General features: G+C 47.6%; 1 protein-coding gene across 4 annotated transcripts in view; it reads right to left on the reverse strand.

The window, feature by feature from the left end:
* Window positions 1-17,818, reverse strand: part of AP2B1 (adaptor related protein complex 2 subunit beta 1) — a 347,393-nt gene that overhangs the window by 226,463 nt on the left and 103,112 nt on the right. For all 4 annotated transcript variants that reach the window (XM_069226745.1, XM_069226742.1, XM_069226741.1 and 1 more), the window contains one exon: window positions 7,341-7,436. In XM_069226745.1, the coding sequence (XP_069082846.1) occupies window positions 7,341-7,436 (96 nt within the window). The remainder of the gene's footprint in view (window positions 1-7,340; window positions 7,437-17,818) is intronic.

Raw genomic sequence — 17,818 nt, forward strand, 5'->3', positions numbered from 1 at the left:
TTTTACAAAATGCTTTTGTTCTGTCTATGTAATACATTAGCGCTCTCTTTATGTCTAATGTATGCAGTGCTCTTTCTGCTACCGAGTCTGGTTGTGGGAAGAAGACTGGGAGCTCAACTGTTTGGTTTAGATGAAACGGTGATATGACTTTTGGTAAAAAATTTGGATTTGTACAGAGAACCACTTTATGTTTGTGTATTTGTATAAACGGTTCTTCAATAATAAACGCCTGTATTTCGCTAACTCTTCGTAGTGAAGTGATGGCTATTAGAAAAGCTACCTTCCAAGTTAAGAATTGGATTTGACAAGAATGCATGGGTTCAAACTGTGGACCCATGAGTCAAGTAAGTACAATATTAAGATTCCACGAGGGTACTGGTGGGGTTCTTGGAGGTATGATCCTTTTTAGTCCTTTCATAAAGGCTTTAATAACTGGGATTCTAAAAAGTGACTTTTTATGTTTAATCTGCAGGTAAGCAGAGATTGCAGTGAGATGAATTTTGATGGAAGAAAAAGCGAGATTAGCTTTTGTAAGTGTAGTACGTAACTCACAATGTTTTGTATGGAGGCCTCTAATGGTGTGATTTGATTTGCTTGGCAGTAGAAAACAAACCTTTTCCATTTATTAGCATAACAATGCCTTGTTGTCATTTTCCTTGCCTGTTTAATGACTTCCATACACTCATTTAAAAGGTTTAGATAGCCAAATTCTAAGACTTCAGGAGCCAGATTGCTAGGTTGAACGATGCTGGATTGGGGTGTCTGATCTGTGGTGTTAACAGATCTGGTCTGTTTGGGAGTTTGATGTGAGGTACTACTGAAAAGTCCAACAGTGTGGTGTGCCACAGTTGGCGAGCCCACATTGGTGCTATGAGTATTAGTTTGAGTTTGTTTTGACTCAGTTTGTTGACTAGTAAAGGAATGAATGGGAGAGGGGGAAAAGCGTAAGCAAATATCCCTGACCAACTGATCCATAGAGCATTGCCCTTGGACTGAGGGTGTGGGTACCTGGATGCAAAGTTTTGGCATTTTGCGTTTTGTTTGGTTGCAAACAGATTTATGTCTGGTGTCCCCCAGCGGTAAAAGTAATCTTGTAGAATCTGGGGATGTATTTCCCACTCGTGAGTTTGCTGGTGATCTCGACTGAGATTGTCGGCTAACTGATTGTGAATGCCTGGTATATATTGTGCTAGGAGGCACAGTTGTGACAAGTGTGTCCCCCCCGTTTGTTTAAATAGTACATTTTTGTCATATTGTCTGTTTTGACAAGAATGTGTTTGTGGACTATAAGGGGTTGAAAAGCTGTTAGTGCTAGAAAGACTGCTAGTAGTTCTAAGAGATTTATATGAAGTTGTTTTTGTTGACTGTCCCACTGACATTGTATGCTGTGATTGTTGAGGTGTGCTCCCCACCCAATCATGGAAGAGTCTGTTGTGATAATGGCGTGAGGCACTGGGTCTTGAAATGGCCGCCCTTTGTTTAAATTTACAGGGGTCCACCATTGAAGCGAAGAGTGTGTTTGGCGGTCTATCAACACTAGATCTTGAAGTTGACCCTGTGCCTGCGTCCATTGTTTTGCTAGGCACTGTTGTAAGGGCCACATGTGTAGCCGTGCGCTTGGAACAATAGCAATGCATGAGGACATCATGCCTAGTAGTTTCATTAAAAACCTGACCGTGTATTGTTGGTTTGGTTGTATGCTTGACCTTATATTTTGAAACGATTGAACTCTTTGTGGACTTGGAGTGGCAATTGCTTTTTGCGTGTTGAGTGTGGCTCCCAAGTACTGTTGTATTTGGGATGGTTGCAAGTGAGATTTTTGTTAATTTATAGAAAACCCTAGTTTGTATAGAGTATCTATTACATATTGCGTGTGACTTTGACACCGGTGTTGAGTGTTGGCTTTTATTAGCCAATCGTCTAGATATGGGAATACGTGCATGTGATGTCTCCTTATATGAGCTGCTACTACAGCTAGGCATTTTGTGAATACTCTGGGTGCTGTTGTTATCCCGAAGGGCAATACTTTGAATTGGTAATGGTTGCCCTGTATTACAAATCTGAGGTACTTCCTGTGAGATGGATGAATGGGTATGTGAAAATACGCATCCTTTAGATTCAGTGTTGCCATGTATCCTCCCTGTTTTAGTAAGGGGACTACGTCTTGTAGTGTGACCATGTGGAAATTATCTGATTTGATGAAGAGATTTAACGTTCTGAGATCTAGAATTGGCCTTAGTGTTTTGTCTTTTTTGGGAATAAGGAAATATAGGGAGTAAACCCCCGTTCCTTTTTGACGGCGGGGTGCTAGTTCTATGGCCTGTTTTGTTAGTAGTGCTTGCACCTCTATTTGTAGTAGGTCTAGATGTTGTGCTGACAGTTTGCGCGTCCTTGGGGGAGCATCTGGAAGGAATTATGTGAACTCTATGCAGTAATCATGTTGGATAATTGATGGAACCCATGTGTCCGTGGTAATGTCTGACCAATTTTTGTGGTATTTTGTTAATCTTCCCCCCCACTGGTGATGTGTGTTGGGGGAGTGTGACATTGAAGTCACTGTTTGTTACTACGGGTCTGCTTGGCAGGTTGAAATGTTCCCCTTGCTCTTGGATACTGTCCCCTGTATGAACCAAGAAACCCCCCCTCTCTGGTACTGAGACTGGTAAGTGGGATTTGTTTGGGAGGTGGATGGCTCTGAGGGTTGCTGTCTAAACCCTCCCCTAAACTGTGGCTTCCTAAATGTTCCCCTATACTGGGAAGAATAGAGCGCGCCCATGGCTTTGGCCGTGTCTGTCCCCTTCTTCATTTTCTCTATCGCGGTGTCCACCTCCGGCCCAAATTGTTGTTGTTGGTTGAACGGCATATTTATTACCGCCTGCTGTATTTCTGGCTTAAAACCAGAACTTTGTATCCATGCATGCCTCCTGATGGTAACTGCTGTATTGACAGTCCGTGCTGCTGTATCAGCAGAGTCCAGCGCAGAACAGATTTGGTTGTTGGAGATGGCCTGTCCCTCCTCCACCACCTGTTGAGCACGTTTCTGATGTTCCTTTGGTAAATGTTGGATAATATCATGCATTTCGTCCCAAAGTGCTCTGTCGTAATGGGCGAGGAGGGCTTGTGAATTGGCGATACGCCACTGGTTGGCCACTTGCGATACCACTCTTTTTCCCGCTGCGTTGAACTTACGGATTTCTTTATCAGGGGGTGGCGTATCCCCTGACGATTGAGAATTTGCCCGCTTTCTTGCGGCTCCCACTACAACAGAGTCTGGAGAGAGCTGTTGTGTAATAAACACAGGGTCTGACGGGGAGGTTTATATTTTTTCTCGACCTTTGGTGTAATGGCCCTTCCTTTCACCGTTTCCTGAAAGACCTGTTGTGCATGCTTAAGCATGCCTGGTAACATTGGCAGGCTTTGACATGAAGCATGCGTGGATGCCAGTGTGTTAAAAAGAAAGTCATCCTCCACTAGTTCTGAGTGCATAGTGACATTATGAAATGTCGCTGCTCTAGCCAGTACTTGCGTGTAAGATGTGCTATCCTCTGGAGGAGAAGGCTTTGAAGGATAACACTCAGGACTGTTGTCTGAAACTGGTGGGTCGTATAGGTCCCAGGGGTCTGCATCGTCCTGCGTCAGCCCAGAATGTGTGGGTGACTGTGCCATTGATGTGCCAACTGGTGACCTTGTCCGTTGTGGCGAGTGAGGTGGCGGCGTTTGTGGTGAGAAATGTGGGAGTGGTGACCTTTCTCTAACCACCTTGGCTTTTGGTTGCTCAGTTTCAGTCTCATGAGTTTTCTTTTAAACTTGAGCGGAGGGATGGTTTGAATTTTCCCTGTGTCCTTTTTGATTTGTAGCCTTGGTTGAGTCTGGTCAAGCTCTTCCAAATCCAGTTCCTGCTCAAACCTGTGCCTCTCCTTAAGTTGTTGAGAGAGCCCATGTTCTTCTGTACAGGAAGTCTTTTTCGGCTCCGAAGCCGTTTTTCTGGGTACCGAAACACCCATGGATACGGTCGGTCTCGGCTCCGAGAGGCTCTTTCGAGGCTTGTTTGATTCGGCCAATCTATGTCGACTCTTTTCGATGCCGGTTTATCGACCCGAGTCGGAAGACTTCGGCACGATCTTGGCCTTTTTCGGTGCCGAAGATGTTATTTGGTCACCGCTTTTCTTGTGGGTCAAGCCATGGCCTTCTGGCAGTGGCGTCCACGTGGCCTTCTGTTTCTTCACCTGACTTTGGGGCTGGGTCGGGGCAGGTGTACTCACTTTTTGTGCCGCCATCGGTGGCCGGTCCCCGTCGGAGTCATCCGATTCTGAACCTTGGATCGAAATAGTCATTTCTTCCTCCTCGACGTCGAGGTGTTGTGTCGACTTCGATGCCATCTGCAAACATCTTGCTCGATCTTTTAAGGTCTTCTTGGATCGAAAAGCTTTGCAGGCCTCACAAGTATCCTCTCTGTGTTCTGGCAACAAACACAGATTACAGACCCGATGCTGGTCTGTATAAGGATACTTGGCGTGACACGTCGGACAGAAACGGAAGGGGGTCCGGTCCATGAGTCTTTGATGACGGGTGTGGTCGGGCCGGCCAGGCCTCGGTTGAGTGTGGAAGCCCCGAAGGATCGCCAAAGCAGTTGTGTCATCGGTGCCGATGAATCTATACTAAACCGGTCCCGAACGCAACAATACCGACGGATTTCGATGTTTTTCTAAGTTTTCCCGATTCGAATTACGGAGCGAAGAGGAACACGTCCGAACCCGATGGCGGAAAGAAAACAAACTAAGATGGAGTCGATGCCCATGCGCAATGGAGACGAAATGGAGGAGTCACTCGGTCCCGTGACTCGAAAAGACTTCTTCGAAGAAAAACAACTTGTAACACTCCGAGACCAACACTAGATGGCAGGAACAGTGCACAGCATGTGTATCTGCAGCTAAACATGCCATTATATATATATATATATGGAAAATGTCACTTACCCAGTGTACATCTGTTTGTGGCATGAGACGCTGCAGATTCACATGCTGTGCATTATCCTGCCATCTAGTGTTGGGCACCGGTGAGAGTTGGCCCAGATGTATAGTGGGTCAGAAGGAGAGGTTTTGTACTTTTTATCTACCTTGGGGGGTGACAACCCTGGACTTAACCAGCTCCTTGAATGTATCAGGAGTGGTTTTCAACATGCTCTTGAGCATAGGAAGGAATGGCATGGAACGCTGGATGGTGGACAGCATTTCCACAAGTAAGTCCTCGTCCTCCTGAACCTTGTGCATTTTATGAAAGGTGGCAACTCGAAGAAGGGCTTCATGATAAGAGATAGTATCATTGGTGGTGGGGGTAATGGGATGAGATGGCTTAGTGGGGTAGATGTCTTGGTCAATGTCCTCAGGTGCGTCAATGTCAATCACCCCAAAGATCATCAAGAGGCTTAGGTTCGAATGGGGCCTCGTAAGGGTCCAATGGCATGTGGGATGCTCCCCCCGTCAATATGAATGTGGGGAACCCTCTGGAGAATGACAGAGAAGGGGTCCTTGTGGAGGAGAGGAAACAAGGAGGAGGAAAGTCTGGACGAGGAGGTGGGGGAAGGAGGAGAAAGAGGAGGGGGTCTAGGAGGAAGAGGGTTAGTGCCCCTGTTCTGGCTTTTTGGTCTTGGCTGGTGGTGCAGGCTCCAAGGCAAGAGTCTCTTCCAAAGTCAGTTTCCTCTTGTGAGGGACATAGTCCTGCACCTTTGGAGGAAGTTGAGTGACTATCCTGTCGGTCTGTGGATGAATGTGCATCCACTTCTATTGGGTGTCGAGCACCTTGTTTACGTGCTGCAGGAATGGTTGCGCTTGGATTTCAGTTGATTTTGTGCCAAAAGTATTTTGTGGCCCCCTGGTGCAGAGGACAGTTTTGGTGTCAACAGTCTTAAGTGCTGAAGTGGGCTTCGAGGGTGCTTTCGGTGCTGAAAGAAATGTTGGCATTGAGGGTGTTGTCAGTGCCAGAGGTCCAGTGTTGTGTGGCTGCTTCCGTGTCGAAGGCTGGCTAAGATTCAGATCGGAGGCCTGGTGTTGGTGTCGACCATGGCATTCTGGCAGTGGCAGACTAGAAGTCTGGTGTATGGCTTCTGGGATCGATGCACGACCCCTTTAAGGCGGTGCTTGGTATGACTTTGATAACAGGGAGATTGTGAATGGAGGGATGCCATACTCACAATCCACATCTTCTGTGAATGGGCCTCCTGAGGTTCCTGCATTCCGAATGTTAGCTCAGCTCAGGGCTGAAATGTAAGGCTTGCTTGTCTGAGTGCCAAGGCTCTTGCTCCTCGATGTCACAGTCACGAGTAAGTTGGGGGGAGGCTTCTCCTTGCCACTGGCTCATGGTTTGTCGAGTGAGTCATCGATCGCATCATTAGTGCAAGGTGTTTTTGGAACAGAATGCGAGAAAGGCTAAACAGGTGTCCTTGACAAACAGAGGGTGCAGACTTGATGGAGGTCTGTCGAAGGCTACTTTGAGTGGCGCTTTGAACATCATTTGAAAAAGATCTTTCCTTCATGAGTTTGCATTCTCAGAAAAGGAAGACAAAGGAGAAGGCCCCAAGAGACGTGTTGGGCTGAAACAGGTCCCTAAACCTGACGAAGGTCATGACGACACCTAATGTACTGCAGACAGCAACTGTTTTATCAACAGGAATAGAAGGTGAAACCACGTCCGACCCAGATGGTGGGAAAGACACAATCTAACAATGGAGCCCATACCCATGCATGACTATACCTCATGACTTGAAACACATGTCCAAGCCCAATAACAGATGGCAGGAGCATGCACAGCATGTGCATCTACAGCTATACATATCAGAACAAAAAGGGTTACTTAAAAAGCAATCACAGAAATGTGATGGCCTTCATTGATGGCGCGTCGCAACTTGTGGTCTACTTCATCAATATTCACAATGAGGGTCGGATTTGTTTTTTTACACATCTGGCCACAAGTAACCTAAAAATGTAACCTATGCAGCCTGTCAGGAAGGTAGCCCTGCTGCATTTTACAACCAGCCTATAACATCAATCCTCAGCTCTGATTTGGAATTGTAGGCCACAGCAGTATAGATGGTGGAACTTGTTTTATTAAAGATAAAATGAACCTGTTAATGTTTCTTCAGAGGAGGCGGGATAATCAATATAAAAAGGGGATGATGACTAAGTCAGATGCAAGTTCATTTCGTCAGCCACAGCCCACTATCACAATGAATTTCAAAAGGCGGGGTTGTGGTAATGCATGAGTTCTAACATGTTCTTAGATGTCACTGGGAGGACAGCCACCAGCACTCCAAAGGAGGTCTCTGAGGGAATTTGAACACAAACCTCAACCTTGATGGCACAGCGTCCAATTGCTCGTACTGCTTTTCGGACAAAATCCACATCTACCTCAGTAGCATATTCCTTCAGCTCTGCCAATACCTGCAAAGAGGGTGAGAAAAGAAAAGAGAGAGTTAAGGCTTTGCCATCACCATATCCTTGCAGGCACTTAAAATCAAATAAGATAAAGAACAAGTAATGCTTTGTCTAATGAGCTCTTCACACCCTCGGCCATAGTGGTACGTCTAGTAATGCTTCTAAAGGATGCCTGTGCTCTGGCGCATACTGCAGAACAATACGTTCTGTCCCATGGCTAATTCCTAAAGTTGCTACAGGAGAAGATCACACTTCAGAAATTTAAAATCAAACAGAACTGAGAATGCTGGAACCTGAATAGCTCTTGAAGGTAAAGAGTCAGAATTCTGACAAAGCCTTGTGACGCTTGGGCATGTACATGACGTGTTGATGGACACAATGTGTTCTAAATATGGAATGCTTGTCTACAATGATCAGTAGTTTTTCTAGTGAAAGCATGCATTAAGACAATGGGAGCATGCATTAAGACGTTAGAGCTTGGAGCACGATGCCTGAACAATGCTGGACTCCAGTGCCAGGAAAGACGTATTTAAAGGAGATGAACTCAGAAGAAGTACTCAAGATGATCTGCTGGGGTGGGGTGAGGGGGTCTGGCTGCTGTCACTGAGGTCCCATGGTGCGACTGCCAGTGCCCCCTCCACGGCCCAAGATTGCTGAGCAGGTGAGACCTGAGAGGATGGAAGCAGACGCACAGCTATAAGCGACTGCAGAGCACAGCCGCAGCCCCTCCTGCAAGCCTGGGTTTCCTCGCCGAACGGACAGCACTGCCTCAGCATAGTGAGTGGAGGGCATGCCATGTGATGCTCTACTATCCATGGGGCCACATTGGAGAGGTACATCAGGCAGAAGAGGCACCACAGAGGTGGGGAGACAGGAGCCAATGGGGCCCGAGCAGTGAGGCCTGTGTCAGCTGGGTGATTTCACTACCTCAACAGTTCTAAGCAGGAAGACTGGACCCTGAGACCCCCGCCCGGAGATGTTGTTTCTGGGTGAGGCATGGCGCGAGCAGCCTACGGCCTCTACTGTTGTTCAGTAGGTGTCAATCCTCCCCACCCCCATGTGCCAATGGTGGGAGTGAGGCAAGGGGGCACCTCTTGCAGCATCTCAACATACAGGGGATTTGGTGCCCCACTCTACCTATCACATCAACACAGGTGGGGAGGATTGGGCCGTCCCCCTTGATTTGGACAGATCTTGAGCCCAGTGGAGCCCAGTTGGCTCTTTATAAAGTGGACCAAAAAAGAGGTACATTGCGTAAAGAGTCCAAGCAAAAGCCAAAGGAATTACAGAGGCACAAATGACACCCCAAATGCTCTCTTTTGTGGTAATGTGGACGAGCAAATAAGCATATCAGAGGATAGTGCTAAGCATATAATGCACACATATAGGCAGTAAGTGAAACACACACAATAAAGAAATCACCACAAATTTCTAAAAACAAGCATTTGCAATGCAATGGGTCTTGCGTTTGCTCGAGTTAGAGCTATTATCATTGTAAACTCCTAACCAGACTTTTCTTGCCACATAAATTGAAAATTAAAAGTAAAACAGTTTCACATAACTAACCGGAATTTTCTTGCCACATAAACAAAAGTAAAAGAGTTTCACATAAGCGAGCCAACGGCCGCCATCAGCACAAAGCAGACATACAAAAGGAAACAGAAGTTTGCTCGCAGTGAAACGTATCGGCAAAAGTGCAATTATCCATGTAACCAGCAAATGTGCAATTATCCATGTAACCAGCAAAAGTGCAATTATCCATGTAAAAGGGTCGATGTCATGCAAAGCGCTCGACTACTGCCCAGTGAGATCGCGCTGCGAAATACAGAGAAAAAGCTGTCCAGAAACCATACCGAAAACATGGAGCCTCGTATGTTTTCAGTAGTTGGTCGGTGCTCTTGAGGAGGGCTAAACACTGGAAAAGGCATGACGTATGCATGTCTTTCACTAAGGAAATCAAGAAAATTTTAAAAGGCAAGCCCACAACCCGAACAAACTGACGGGAGTGACATGGGCATGGTTACAAGCCAATAGATAGATTACACCAGGGACAGAGTGCTTTGCGCTCAACCCTAATAACACATACTTTTGTATAAATTTAGATACCAAGATCACTGGAATCAGGCAAGTACTTTCGAGATAGGAATTTTTAGTGTTTTCAAAAGTAAACAGAGCATTTTTCAGTAGCTGCAATGTTACTCTACTGGAGAGAAAACAAACATGGCAAACAGGTACTTCACAGCAACTTACAGGACCAATCTTCTGGACTTAAGGGGAGTATGGGGCAGCGTCCTAGGCCACACTAACAGGTCACCTCAGCCAGCCCTGGGGCAGCAGTGTGCAATAGTTCAGTTCAGCGTTGGGTGCCGTATTTAAGTCCATGGGGATTGGTCCGGTCACAAAGATGTTTCATGGGTGGACTGAGAGTCCAGTCCGGGTGCTTGCGATGCTTGGAGGCGAAGGGACACCAGTGGTCCTGTTCTCCTCGGTCTGTGGTGTCTGGGTGCAGAGGTGGTTTGGACCATTGGTTTACCATCACCAGTGGCAGCTGTGGTTGAGGAGGCCCATATAGACAGGCTGCAGGTGTGGACTGGGAGTCCAGTCCAGCCGAACTAACAAACAGGCTCAGATATCACGAGCCTGGGGGGATGCGGGAACACCAGTGGTACTCTTCTACTAAAGTCACTGGCCTATCAGTAACCTCCCCTGGGACAACCCTTACTCTTTTAGTTTCACCTGGGTGTACTGGTTTGACAGTACTAGCCTGTCATGCACAATTATGTGACTGGCATATGTATTCTTTAGGGTAGTGGTTGGGATTCCATTCACCAGTAGGTGTTAGAAATGTTTGATTCCCTCTGGAATATCCAACTCACCTTTGGTCCCCACTTTCCAGTCAAAGGATATGAGGACCTCCTCATCCAAGACTATACTAGCAACCCCTGGGGGCACATTAGTTGAATTGGATTTAGGACAGGAAATGTCCTTGATTCCGTGCCCTGTCTGTTTACAGTCAAAGCCCCAAGCCTTTGTGACATCCTAGTTTTTACCCTGGTACCAGTTTTTATTTTGTGAGGTGTCTTGGGGCCCACCCTCGTGAAAAGATTTTTGGGGGCCTACAGAGGACTCCTTTTCTTTATTTTTAGAGTTGTCTGCCTTTTTGTCTTGATGGGTATAGGAAAATGGCTCTCTGTTGCAGTTACCCCCCACTTTTTGCCTGATATTGATGCTGACTTGTCTGAGAAGTATGCTGGGACCTGCTAACCAGGCCCCAGCGCCAGTGTTCTTTCACTAAAAATTTACCATTGTTTCCACAATTGGCACACCCCTGGCACACAGATAAGTCCCTTGTAAAAAGGTACCAGTGGTACCAAGGGCCCTGTGACCAAGGAAGGTCCCCAAGGGCTGTAGCATGTGTTGTGCCACCCTAAAGGACCCCTCACCTAACACATGAACACTGCCATTGCAGATTGTGTGTGTTGGTGGGGAGAAAAAGGCAAAGTCGACATGGCACCCCCCTCAGGATGCCATGCACACAAAATACTGCCTGTGGCATAGGTAAGTCACCCCTCTAGCAGGCCTTACAGCCCTAAGGCAGGGTGCACTATACGACTGGTGAGGGCATAGCTGCATGAGCAATATGCCCCTACAGTGTCCAAGTCTATTCTTAGTCATTGTAAGTACAGTGTGGCCATATTAAGTATATGGTCTGGGAGTTTGTCAAAAACGAACTCCACAGTTCCATAATGGCTACACTGAATACTGGGAAGTTTGGTATCAAACTTCTCAAAATAATAAACCCACACTGATGCCAGTGTTGGATTTATTACAAAATGCACACAGAGGGCATCTTAGAAGATGCCCCCTGTATTTTACCCAATCCTTCAGTGCAGGACTGACTGGTCTGTGCCAGCCTGCCACTGAGACGAGTTTCTGACACCTTGGGGTGAGCGCCTTTGTGCTCTGAGGCCAGAAACAAGGCCTACACTGGGTGGAGGGGCTTAACACCTCCCCCCGGCAGGAACCGTAACACCTAGCAGTGAGCCTCAAAAGCTCAGGCTTCGTGTTACAATACCCCAGGGCACTCCCGCTAGTGGAGATGCACGCCCCCTGGACACAGCCCCCACTTTTGCCAGCAAGTCCAGAGGAGATAATGAGAAAAACAAGGAGGAGTCACCTACCAGTCAGGACAGCCCCTAAGGTGCCCTGAGCTGAGGTGACCCCTACCTTTAGAAATCCTCCATCTTGGTTTTGGAGGATTCCCCCAATAAGAATAGGGATGTGCCCCCTCCCCTCAGGGAGGAAGTACAAGGAGGGTGTAGTCACCCTCAAGGACAGTAGCCATTGGCTACTGCCCCCAGACCTAAACACACCCCTAAATTTAGTATTTTGGGGCGACCCTAAACCCAGGAAATCAGATTCTTGAAACCTACACAAAGACGAAGGACTGCTGACCTGAAAGCCCTGCAGAGACAAAGGACACAACAACTGACTTGGCCCCAGCCCTACCAGCCTGTCTCCAGACTCAAAGAACCTGCACAGCAACGCATCCGACAGTGACCAGCGACCTCTGAAGACTCAGAGGACTGCCCTGAACCCGAAGGACCAAGAAACTCCAGAGAACAGCAGCACTGTTCAAAAACTGCAACAACTTTGCAACGTTAAAACAACTTTTAAAGAACTCACTCTTCCCGCAGGAAGCGTGAGACTTCACACTCTGCACCCGACGCCCCCGGCTCGAGCTCCAGAGACCCAACATTGCACAGAGGACTCCCGGGCGACTGCGACTACGTGAGTAACCTGAGACAATCCCCCTGCACCCCCACAGCGACACCTGCAGAGAGGATCCAGAGGCTCCCCCTGACCGCGACTGCCTGGTAACAAAGAACCTGACGCCTGGACCAAGCCCTGCATCCGCAGCCCCCAGGACCGAAAGGAACCAACCTCCAGTGCAGGAGTGACCAGCAGGCAGCCCTCTTCCTAGCCCAGTCGGTTGCTGGCCCGAGAAGCCCCCCTGTGCCCTGCCTGCATCGCCTAAGTGACCCCCTGGTCCCTCCATTGCTTTCTATAGCAAACCCGATGCCAACTTTGCACACTGCACCCAGCCACCCCTGTGCCACTGAGGGTGTGTTTTGTGTGCCTGTTTGTGTCCCCCCCAGTGCCCTACAAAAACCACCTGGTCACCGGAGCACCCCTGTTCTCCATAGGCACCTATGTGTTTTGGGCCCTCCTTTGACCTCTGCACCTGACCGGCCCTGTGTTGCTGGTGCGGTGACTTTGGGGTTGCTTTGAACCCCCAACGGTGGGCTGCCTATGCCCAGGAGACTGAACTTGTAAGTGCTTTACTTACCTCAGAAACTTAACCATACTTACCTCCACCAGGAACTGTTGCTTTTTGCACTGTGTCCACTTTTAAAATAGCTTATTGCCATTTTAACCTATACTGTGTGTACTACTGCTTTAATTCAAAGTTCCTTACTTACCTGTGTGGAGTACCTTGCATTTCATGTATTTACTTCAAATCTTGTGGTTCTAAAATAAATTGAGAAAATATATTTTTCTATATAAAAACTATTGGCCTGGAGATAAGTCTTTGAGGGTGTGTTCCTCATGTATTGCCTGTGTGTGTACAACAAATGCTTAACACTACCCTCTGATAAGCCTACTGCTCGACCACACTACCAAAAAATACAGCATTAGAATTATCTAATTTTGCCACTATCAACCTCTAAGGGGAACCCTTGGACTCTGTGAACACTATCTCTCACTTTGAGATAGGATATACAGAGCCAACTTCCTGCAATGGGGTTTTCCTAACCCTTTCTTTCGGTCAACCCCCCCCCATGACTTTTCTTGTACACTCTACGTTTTTACCCAATGAACAGCCTTCTTCCCCAACTCCTGTGGAGAAACTGGACACAGGTCCACCAGGTATTGATGCAACATTTCAGAAGTACAGTTACTCAGCAGATGCTCCTTCATAATCAAATTATAAAGCCAATCGTAATTGTGCACCTGACTTCCCTTTAACCAACCATCTAGTGTTTTCACTGAAAAGTCTACAGAATCAACCCAGGACTGACTCTGGGTTCTCAGAGTCTCCCTGAACCTGATTCTGTGTTCCTCAGTGGTCTGTCCAAAGCCCTCAATCAGGGTATCCTTCATGAGGTCATAGGACTCAGTATCTGCCTCTCCAAGTGTCAGGAGTCTATCCCTGCACTTGCCTGAAAACATCTCCCAGGGTAGAGAGCCACAATGCTTTTTGTTGAGTTTCCGAATTCTACAAGCCCTCTCAAAGGCTAAGAACCAGCTGGTGATAGCATCACCTTCCTCCTATTTGGGGACAATCCCGTTGGGGGTTTTAAGGTTAAAATCTACTTTTTTCTCCCTATTTGAATGGTGGCTGACCATCTCAATCCTTTCTTTTTCTATAGCTAAGACTTTAGCCTCTAACTCTATCCTCTTAGCTAGATTCTGGAGTTCAGCATCGTCATTGTCCCCATTCTCTCAGGTATTATAAGAAGTGCACATAGTGGTGTTACTATCAGAGGGAGTGATGAGGGAACCATCACCCTCCTCAACCTCCACTTCCCCGATGGGATTTCTTTTTCTGCCATGGCCCTATCATTTTCTGCTAGCAACTGCTGCAGATGGGTTTTCGTGTGCTTAGGGCCCATGGCAAGTTTCCATGCTTTGCAGAAGGCCTTAAGTTGGCCACACTTAAGGTTCTTGAAGGGGCCCAAGTTGAGTTCGTGGGAGGGATTTGCTGCCTCAGACATGGTTTTTAAAATCATTGGGACCTTTTAACAATCTTACACAAACATCCGAAATAATTTAATTTTTAAGGCCTATCTTATAACTTTTTGATTTTCTAAACAACAAAGACTGGGGGATGTAACCAAAGCCCTAGCAGGCCAGATTAGAAATTGGACAAAATAAAAATAATAGCAAATCGAAAAATATTTTTGGTAACTAAAGTGATCCGTGGATGTTTTAGTGGAATCACAATACTGACAGAGTGACACAGTACATGCAAAGTCTTCTATCCCACCGCTGTAGACAGCTGGCTCTTTACAAAGTGGACCAAAAAGAGGTAATCTATGCAAAAAGTCCAGGCAAACCCCAGCGGTATCACAGAGGCACAAATTACATCCCAAATGCTCTCTTTTGTAATAGTATGGGCAAGCAATTAGGCATATCAGTGGGTAGTGCTTCGCATGTAAGACACACACACACAAAGAAATCCAACACCAAAGTATGAAAATAACACATTCTTTCCTATAAATTTAGATACCAAGATCACAGGAGTCAGGCAAGTACTTTTTGAGATAGGAATTTTTAGAGTTTTCAAAAGTCGACACTTAGTGCGTTTTTCAGTAGCTGAAATGGTACTCTACGGCTGAGAAAACATACACTGCAAACAGGTACTTCACAGTAACTTAACAGTTCAGTCTTCAGGACTTAAGGTGAGTACTGGCAGGATCCTAGGCCACACCAACATGTCACCTCGGGTGGCACTGTGGCGGCCAGATGCAGTGGTGCAGTTCAGCGCCAGGTGCCCCGTGTAAGTCAATGGGGATCAGTCCGGACACAGAGGTGCTGCAGGGGTGGACCGAGAGTTCATTGCTCAGGGACGTAGGGACACCAGTAGTCCTGTTCTTCTCCGTCCGGGGTGTCCAGGTGCAGAAGTTGTTTGGACCGTCAGGTTTACTGTCTCTGGTGGCTGTCGCAGTGTAGACTGGGAGTGTAGTCCGATCTAGCCAACATGTGGGCTCAAGTCTCACGAGCCTGGTCTATATTTCTGCAGTATATGTAGAGACACTTGAACTATGCGATATATGCTGAACCGTACTAAGGTAGAAAACCAATAAAAGCTTGTTTAAAAAATAAAAAAGTCTCACAAGCCTGGGAGATAAAGGGGCACCAGTGGTCCTCTTATCCTTGGTCCTGGGTGTCTGGGTGCAGAGGTGCAATGGACCGTTGGGTGTCCGCACCAGAGGCGGTCACGGTGAAGGTGGGTCTGCAGAAACAGGCTGAATACGCCGTTGGGAAGTCCACAGTGGGCAAACTCAAGGTGGGCTTCATCTCTGGACAGTCTGAGTACCACATTGACACTGTTGGCCCACTTCTGCTCGGGCTAGGCGGCACGGGTGCAGTGGTGAGGTCAGGTTTTTGGCAGTCCCGGTCCTCACAGTTCTTTCTTGGATTGCCTGCACATGCAGGGAAGCAGCACCTCTGCTCCAAGGGAGTTCTCCTTGGCAATTTGCGAAGCACTAGCAGCTTTCCCTGTTTCTTGGATGCAGCAGGACCGGTCATGTGCTCCTCAGGGGTCGGGTGCAGAAGGCAGGCTGGCAGGGCTGGTGCCAAGTCTGTCCTGGTTCTCAGGTCAGCAGGCTTCTTGTCCACTCCTTTTGTGTCCAGCGAAGATCAGTTTCCTTGATATCGGGGGTCTCCTAAATACTCAATTTAGGGGGCGTTAAGGAGTGTGAAGGGTAGTAGCCAATGGACTACTTACCCTTGGGGTCACTATGTCCCTCAGATGACCATTTCCTTTGGGGAGTGGGCATCACAGTGTCCCAGAATTCATAATTCTACCATACACAAGACGGTGGAGTTCCTAATGCTTTGTTCACTTCAGGCTGGTCATCCTAGGAGTTTGTCCAGCCTGGAAATGCAATGCGCTTCCTGCATAGCTACTTATCTCACCTGTCTAGGTGCCAGATGGGCCCAGGGTGGGGGGTGGGGTCGCCATTTCCTCTAAGAAAGGCCAGATCTGCATACCAAAGGCTGTGGACTTCTTCGAATCCTTCTGCCCTGGAATGCAGTCTCACAGGTCATCCTGTTGGGAGGGGTGCATAGCAACCCTGCCAGAGAAGGCTTTGTTTCGGACCTCCAGAGAGCAAGGGCTCTCATCTTTGGGGGTCAGAATCTTGTCTGTTGGTGGCAGGCTGGTTGGAACTAGTCAGTGAGCCTACCAGCAGTTGGTAGGTTTTCAGGGGGCACCTCTAAGGTGCACTCTGGGTGCATGTATTAATAAATCCATAACTGACATCAGCGAGGGTTTATTAATAAAAGATGTTTGAAACCAAACATTGCTATTTTCAGTGAAGCCATCATGTAGTTGGGGAACTTGTATTGACCAGTGTCCAGCACATGTATTTAAAATGGCTTCTCTATTCACTGAATATGTCCAAGAATAGACAAAGACCTAGCAGGGGCATTTCTGCTCTTGAAGATATGTCCATACATGGCTTGTCAGAGAGGAGTGTTAGACATTTGCAAATATACACACAGTCAAACGAGACACGACTCAAGGAGATCCACACCAATTTACAAACATAAAGTATCTTTACATATGTTTTGGGACCACAATCAATACGATCAGGTAAGACCGTTTTGCATGAAAAATCTTTACAGTTTTGAAAAGTCAACAATTTTTAAAAGCTGCAATGTTATTCTACGGAGGAAAAACAAATACGCAAACAGGTACAGTACAGCGACTTATGGGACCAATCTCCTGGAATTACGGTGAGTACTGGGAAAGGGTGAGGACCACACCAACAGGTCACAACAGGCAGCACTGGGGCAGCTGGCTGCAGAGGCGTAGTTTGGCATTGGGTGCCCAATGTTAGTCAATGTGGATCTATCCGGTTGGAAGGAAGCTGCAGGTTTGGACAGGGAGTCTAGTCCAGAAGAACCAACAGGTGGGTTTGAGTCTTGAGATGCTCAGGGGACAGAGGGACACCTTTGGTCCTCTTCTCCTTGGGCCAGGGGTGACTGGTGCAGAGGTGCTCTGAGGTGTCGGGTTTTCTCCACCAGAAGAACTCCGCTTGAGGGGGGCCTGCGGGGCGAGGCTGCAGCTGGCGGCGGTGAGTCCACAGTGGGCAAGTCCAAGCTGAGCCTTGTCTCTGGAGTGCTGGGGGACCACATTGGTACTGTGGGTCCACTTCAATTCGGGCTAGGCAGCACAGGTGCAGTGGTGCTTGCAAGTGTTGGGTTTTCAGTGATCCGGAGTCCTTGCAGTTTGTCTTGAGGTGCCTGCAAGATGCAGGGAAGCAGCTCTGCTGCTCCATGGGAGTTCGGGAGTCTTTGTTGAAGGCATTGAGGCCTCCCAGGCTTTTATAGGAACAGCAGCTTTCAGGACGAGTCGCCTTTGGAGGAAATTGGTGGGATCGGCAGACAGGCCAGCAGGGCTGGGGCCAAGTTAGGTGCTTCTTCCTCAGTCTTAGCTTTTGCAGCGCTTGGGTGTCCTTCTACGTAGACTGTCAGGAATCTGATTTCTGTTGCCAGGGCCTTCCCTAAATACTGAATTCAGGGGCGTTAGGGGAGTGTATGGTAGTAGCCAATGGGCTACATACCCCTGCTGTCACTACGCCCCCTATATGTCC

This window comes from Pleurodeles waltl, chromosome 3_2, assembly GCF_031143425.1.
Source record: "Pleurodeles waltl isolate 20211129_DDA chromosome 3_2, aPleWal1.hap1.20221129, whole genome shotgun sequence".
Classification (NCBI taxonomy): Eukaryota; Metazoa; Chordata; class Amphibia; order Caudata; family Salamandridae; genus Pleurodeles; species Pleurodeles waltl.